Source organism: Lactuca sativa, chromosome 2 (assembly GCF_002870075.4).
Source record: "Lactuca sativa cultivar Salinas chromosome 2, Lsat_Salinas_v11, whole genome shotgun sequence".
In the NCBI taxonomy this organism is placed as follows: domain Eukaryota; kingdom Viridiplantae; phylum Streptophyta; class Magnoliopsida; order Asterales; family Asteraceae; genus Lactuca; species Lactuca sativa.
In genome coordinates, this window is record NC_056624.2 from 123,170,701 (window position 1) to 123,178,101 (window position 7,401).

General features: G+C 41.8%; 1 protein-coding gene across 1 annotated transcript; it reads right to left on the reverse strand.

The window, feature by feature from the left end:
- Window positions 1-6,588: 6,588 nt before the first annotated feature.
- Window positions 6,589-7,182, reverse strand: LOC111888416 (uncharacterized). Its single transcript, XM_023884593.1, has one exon. The coding sequence runs from the start codon at window positions 7,180-7,182 to the stop codon at window positions 6,589-6,591; it is 594 nt and encodes a 197-aa protein (XP_023740361.1).
- Window positions 7,183-7,401: the final 219 nt, after the last annotated feature.

A 7,401-nucleotide genomic window follows, 5' to 3' on the forward strand; every position in this document is an offset into this window, starting at 1 on the left:
GCAACCCAAGCATACATAATCTAGAATTACAACTCTTCGATACCAGTGTGGAGCTCTTTTGAATTCTTCACTTCCTTGATAATTTGATCTTTGATCTCTTTGAATTCACCACCTTTATTGTTTGATTTTTGGTATCTTCAACTTTTTGAATTTCTTGGAATTTTGATCTTTTGATCTTCACTTTATTTGCTCCAAAATTCTTCAACTTTTCTTGCAATTCTCTCTTTGTTTTTTATTTTTTATTTTTTTACATGTACCTCACTTTTTTCACTCAATAAACCTACATGCTTAAGCAGGGGCGCTCAACCTCAACCTTTATTGGCAAACGATAATAATTTTCCTGGATACATTTCAGGTTTAGGCTGCTTAACATATTGCATCCCTCAGGCTGAGCGGGGTCGTGTTTTTGTCCCATGATTTCACTGGAATAATGAAGCCACAAATGCACTAGAATGTGTATAGGCTCAACTAAACATTTGGGTTTTCATGCAATCATCAACACAATTCTAAAACGGAATCCTAATTTGCTTTTACCAAAATTTTCTAAATTAAGTTCCTAAGTAATATTTTTGGTATGCAACAATTTTTAAAATTAGCCTAAATTAAGATTCTAAATTTTCTAATATGTGACCAACCCCCTACCCCACACTTATTTTATGAAATGCCCTCATTGCATACTATTTAAATAATAAAAATGCAAATATATAGAGGGAATTGGAACAAACTCCCCTGGGGTAGTAGTCGATAGGTTGATACTCTCCTCTTCAGCTCCTTCTTCTCTTGACTTTAGCCATGGGAACAACTCATCCATGGCTTGGGTGTCATGCGTCTCGTGTGGTTGACAGCTCGAAAACTTCACGGAACAAGCTTCTTAGAAAATTCCCAGTAACAATTGTTGACAAAAAATGGATAAATGCCGCAGTGAAATTACTGAAAACAGCTCTGGAGTTCGAAAATTGCCAGTCTACTCGGCGAGTAGTGACGTGTACTCGGCGAGTATCTCTTGACTTGGAACTATATCGTGTAGTATCTCAGGTAATCGCCGAGTGGAGTTTGTGCACTCGGCGAGTAGGCGCTGTATTGACAAAACTGGTCTAGCTGATATTCCTTTCGACTCAGGTTTTGAACTTGGTAATTTCACTGACCCTCACTCTAGTTCCTTCAGCAGCAGCATTCTCCATTACTCTCGACTCTCACGGACGCAATCCTAAGGACAAGACTCCATATTTTTCTTGAAAACCTCTCATTCCTCACTTGACCCTCACAATTTAGTATGCTTCCTAATCTTCTATCCCTGAAAAATAAACAACTAAAAGTGAAAGTAATAACCATCCCAACAAAAAATAAAAATCATCCAAGTGTTTGACAATTGTTCAAAACATAACAAAACATCATAAACACGCAAAACATAAAAGAAAATTCTTCATCCTTAGTCTTCCATGTCAGCTCCTCCCGCACCACTTCCTCCTTCTCCATCTCTTCTCCTCATTTGCTCGTCCCAACTCATAATGTATGGATAGCCGGGCCCAGGTCTTGGGGCAATATTCAACTGTTGGAAGAGGTATTCAAAAGATTGGTGATTATAATTCACCCCTCGTCCAATGTCATCCAAGTAGCATCGATACTCCAATTGGTTCCATCCATCATTGTCCTCCTCCACCGGAATAACCGGTGGGTCTTCCCGCACTCGCTCACTACGTTGTCGGACCCGCCTTCCCGGCTCCTCGGGAATTGCCGGCTCGTCTTCATGTGGAATGGTGAATGAGTCGCCAAACATCTCGACTATCCATGCCCTCCGATATAGTGCAGTGTTGAATGGTGGAGGGTGCATAACCGTGAGTGCCCTAGCTTGTTGCAACTATAGGACCCCAAATGACTTCGCTAGCCTAGTGACAAACATGCCTCCATTGATTTTTGAGTTGACTTTTTCCTTAACTGCCCCTTCAGCAAGGAATTTGGCAATGCAATATAGGAGGTTGCAAAAAGTGTCGGGAGTAATAATACTCCATAGATAGAAGATATCAAGGGTTGGGACCTTGTCCCAATCCTTTCGCATGTTGATGGTGCTAGGCACAAAGCGGTGAATGATGCGGTGGATTGGTGAGTGAATGTGGCCTTCTTGAGCGGTGGAAGGGATATACACCCGGTTAGCGATCGTGTTCCACCATGTAGAAGCCACCACTGCCTCAGGAAGTTCCTTATGGCAGTTCTCCAAAAACGCTTCAAAGTCTTCAGACATCATCGTGCTCTAGTCATAAATTCCTAGCCTCCAAGAAAACTCAGCAATGCTGCATTGTCGCAACTCCCCACCCAAAGAAAAAGAAATTGTGTTGGGGTTGTAATACTCACTACCACCTCGAAATGAGATGGTAGCAAAAAATTCCCAACACAACTTGGCATATACAGGCTCTTGAATCTTGATTAGTTGTAACCAACCATCACATGTGATGGTGGTATACACCAAACTGTATTCCTTCACCAAGTAAGGTGTAAGCTCCTCCTCCAATCCCACATTTCCCAACCACCCCCAGTCAACTGCGTTTGGTAAATGGATTTCCTTTTGCTTGAGCGCCTCCAATCTGTTTTTGGCCCTTGTTTGTGATGACTTGGAAGTGATTTGTTGAAAAGAAAGCCATGGTATATCACTTTGGCTCCCCCCACGAGAAGACTGCCCCCTTCTGGCCATGATACCTGCATAAAAACATCAAAAAACACACAAACAAACAATACCTAGTAATTAAAAACGAAGAAATCGGGTCTGAATAGTCATCTACTCGCCGAGTACACGACCTACTCGGCGAGTTGGATGAACATCGGGACTGTTCGGTGCCGGACCTGTATAGACTGTCCAAAAATCAAAACTCTTCATAGGGGTTTGTTGTAATTAGTTATCTAACCATAAATCTAAAAGAAATTCCTCATAACATTACCTAATTCATGGCTAAATTAAAACCCTAGAATTTGAGGAAACCCCCAAATCCGAAATCAAGCAAAATCGGGGCAAATCTATGATAAAGATTGAACCTTTAATGAGTTTAAAGTGTAAAGATGTTACCTTTTTCTTTGAATGATGAAGATTGGGTGGAAAATCGAAGAGAATCGGACGAAATCGCACGAAATCGTTGGCTGCTTGAGAAATCGCTGTGCACGGCGAGTATGGGGGTTAAATGGGTGAAACCCTCTTTTTTACAAATTTATATTTCATGTGTGTAAAGTGGCTACTCTCCGAGTAGAAAGGTTCTACTCACCGAGTATAAATGCCGTTACGCGTTTTATCGGGCTACGCGGGCAGGTACTCGCCGAGTATACGTGCCTACTCGGCGAGTAAACCTTGCAGATTGAAAAAATTGTGAAAATTTTGAAAAAATTAATGTATTTTCTCATGTTTTTAAGCCATCCACCCCACACTCTAGGCATTGCTTGTCCTCAAGCAGTTATGTTCTTAAAAGTAGATGAAGAAAAGGAAAAATAATGAAAATAAAGAAAAGGAAAGAAAATGCAAACTTGAAACTCGGGTTGCCTCCCGAGAAGCGCTTCTTTTTAGGGAGTCATTATCTGGACTCCTCCCCTTCTACGTGGTTGCAATCCCTTCTAGCAGTAGCAACTCTTCCATTCCTTCATTCCGGGGGACTCCTTCTTCATACTTTTTGACTCTATGACCATTGACTTTGAAAGGCGTGCCATCTCTTGATAATAGCTCTATAGCACCATGTGGAAACACCGTCTTCACTAGAAAAGGACCATCCCATCCTGACTTGAGTTTTCCCGAGAAAAGCTTTAGTCATGAATTAAAGAGCAACACTTTTTGGCCTTCATGAATTTCTTTATCTTTAATCCTTTTGTCATGCCACATCTTGGTCTTCTCTTTATAAAGCCATGAAATAGAGTATGCATCATTCCTCAGCTCCTCAGGAGCATTCATTTGCATCAACCGGTTGCTATTTAGTTCCTCCATGTTGAAGTTACACCTCTTTAAAGCCCAAAACGCCTTATGCTCTAGCTCCTCCGGCAAATGGCATTGCTTTCCATAAACTAACCTATATGGTGTAGTACCAATAGGTGTTTTGAAAGCTGTACGAAAAGCCCAAAGTGCATCATCTAGCTTATCCGACCATTCCTTGCGATTGCTCCCCACCGATTTCTCCAAAATGCGCTTTAAGGCTCGATTTGTCACTTCGGTTTGTCCACTAGTTTGTGGATGGTATGATGTGGAAAACTTATGGGTTACCCCATATTTCTTTAACACCTTTTCCAATTGGTCATTGGCAAAATGTGTGCCTCGGTCACTTATAAGGGCTTTCGGGACTCCAAATCGTGAAAATAATTTCTTTAAAAACCGCACCACCACCCGACCGTCATTTGTTGGTAACGCTTTTGCCTCCGCCCATTTGGATACATAATCCACCGCCACTAGTATGTATTTGTTTCCTTTAGACATGGGAAATGGTCCCATGAAGTCGATTCCCCACACATCAAACACCTCGCACACTTGGATACTATGTTGTGGCATTTCATTTCGAGATGAAATGTTTCGCACTCTTTGACAGGCATCACATTCTTTGACAAATTGGGCTGCATCTTTAAAAATTGTGGGCCAATAAAACCCAATGTCAAAGATCTTCTTTGCAGTGTAGTGTGCTCCATGATGTCCACCCGTGGGCCCGCTATGACAATGCTCTAATATTTTCCGGCTTTCCTTCCCGAATACGCATCTTCGAACGATCCCATCCGCACAGCTCCGAAAGAGGTATGACTCATCCCAAAAGTAATATTTTAATTCAGAAAAGAATTTCTTCTTTTGTTGACTGCTAAAATCTTTCGGGATGTATTTTGTAGCTAAATAATTAGCTATGTCTGCGAACCATGGCTCTTCGCCCACTGTCACCATAATGTACTCGTCCAGGATGTCGTCTCCAAATTTATCTTCTTGCAATTGCGGGTTCTCAAGCCTTGACAAGTGGTCAACTGCTACATTCTCCATTCCCTTCTTGTCTCGTATCTCTATGTCGAACTCTTGAAGAAGTAGCACCCATCGTATCAGTCTTGTCTTGGCATCTTGTTTTGCAAACAAATACTTGATAGCCGAGTGGTCAGTAAAAACGGTAGTTTTGGATAAAACCAAGTAAGGGCGGAATTTGTCAAAGGTATACACCACAGCTAATAATTCCTTTTCAGTGGTGGTGTAATTCTCTTGGGCTGGATTTAGAGTCTTGCTAGCATAATATATGGGTCGAAAGTGCTTATCAACTCTTTGACCAAGGACAGCTCCTAATGCAAAGTCACTAGCATCACACTTAATCACAAAGGGTAAGTTCCAATTTGGTGCAATAATGATCGGGGCAGTAGTTAATTTTTCCTTTAAACATTCAAATGCCTCAAAACATTCTTTAGTAAAAGTAAATGGTGCATCTTTTAGTAGTAATTGTGTTAGAGGTCTAGTTATTTTGGAAAAATCTTTTATGAAACGCCGGTAAAAGCCCGCGTGTCCTAGGAAACTCCTAATGCCCTTCACATTAGTTGGTGGGGGTAATTTGGCAATGGTGTCAATCTTTGCCCTATCCACTTCAATTCTCATTTTAGAAACCTTGTGGCCCAAACCTATACCCTCCTTGACCATAAAGTGACATTTCTCCCAATTGACGACCAAGTCGTTTTTTTCACACCTAGCAAGCATTAAGTCAAGATTTGTGAGACAATCATGGAAAAAAGATCCAAAAAAGGAAAATTTGTCCATAAAAACTTCCATGAATTTTTCCACCATATCGTAGAATATGGCTGTCATACACCTTTGAAAAGTCGCGGATGCATTGCATAGCCCAAAAGGCATGCATCTATAAGCAAAAGTCCCACTTGGGCAAGTGAATGTGGTCTTTTCTTGGTCCATTGGGTCTATGGGTATTTAAAAATAACCCGATAGTCTTTCTAACATTTGATCAATAATCGATGCACACTCTCCAACCGGTTACCGTTCGTGTCGGAATTAGCTCGTTCTTTTCGTTGGTTATGACCGTCATCCCTCCTTTCTTGGGCACCACTTGGACCGGACTCACCCACGGACTATCGGAAATGGAATAGATAATTCCCGTATGTAAGAGTTTGACCACTTCCTTCTTGACTACTTCTTGCATGTTTGGGTTTAACCTTCTTTGGTGTTGTACAACCGGCTTTGCTCCTTCTTCCAGATTGATCTTGTGGGAGCAATAAGATGGGCTTATTCCCTTGATGTCGGTGATGCTCCATGCTATGGCCCGCTTTCGCTTCTTCAACACTTGCATGAGCTCTTCCTTTTCAGAATTGGACAGGTCAGCGGCTATGATTACAGGCTTTTGGTTGCCTTCTTCATGGAAAGCATACTCCAAATGTTATGGTAAAGTTTTGAGGTCTGATTTTTGGTTCTGACTGTTGGACTCGCCGAGTGCAGGTAGGGTACTCAGCGAGTTTGTGGCTGTATTCACGACTTCTGCCTTTTCTGGGGAGGAACTCGGCGAGTAGATCGGTCCTACTCGGCGAGTAGGACTGTCAGTGTGTTTCACCAATTCTTCATAATCTGCTTCTTCCAGCAGTCTTTCAATTTCCATCAAGTCTTTTTTATGGATCAAATTCTTCATCATCAGTTGTGAACTTGCTGGAATCTTCAGTTATGCATTCCTCCAATAATTCGTCAAGCATATCAATTGAGAATGCCGTGTCATCACTGTTCCTCGAATACTTCATAGCTTGGTCTACCCTAAATGTGACTGAATCTTCTCCTACCCGCAAGGTGAGCTTCGAGTCCCTCATGTCTACTATAGCACTTGCCGTGTTGAGGAAGGGCCTTCCAAGGATGATTGGCACTTGTGGATCTGCCTCCATGTCTCGAATGATAAAATCAACGGGAAAGACGAATTTGTCCACCTTGACTAGTATGTCTTCGCATATGCCTCTTAGGAAGGTGACTGTCTTGTTTGCCAAATGAATTTCCATGCGAATTGGCCTAGGTTCCGGGAGGTCCAGCTTCTTAAATAATGAATATGGCATTAGGTTCATACTTGCTCCCGAATCGGCTAAGGCATGAATGGTGGCCAAGTTGCCAAATTGGCAAGGTAAAGTCAAACTCCTCGGATCACCTTTCTTCTTTGGTAGCTTATTTAGCATAGCAGCTGAGCAGTTTTCATTGAGTACTACCTTCTTCACTTCTTCCATCTTCTTTCTATTAGTGAGAAGTTCCTTAAGGAACTTTGCATATTTGGGCATTTGCATGACGGCTTCAATGAAGGGTATGTTGATTTGAAGAGTCTTGACTTCTGTTGACTTTTAGAGTTTTGTCCAAATGGGAGCATTTGAGACAGTGGAGGGGTAGAATGGTCTTTTACCCTTCCCAAGAGTTAGAGAGGGGCTAGTATGAGTTTATTTAGAGTTGTG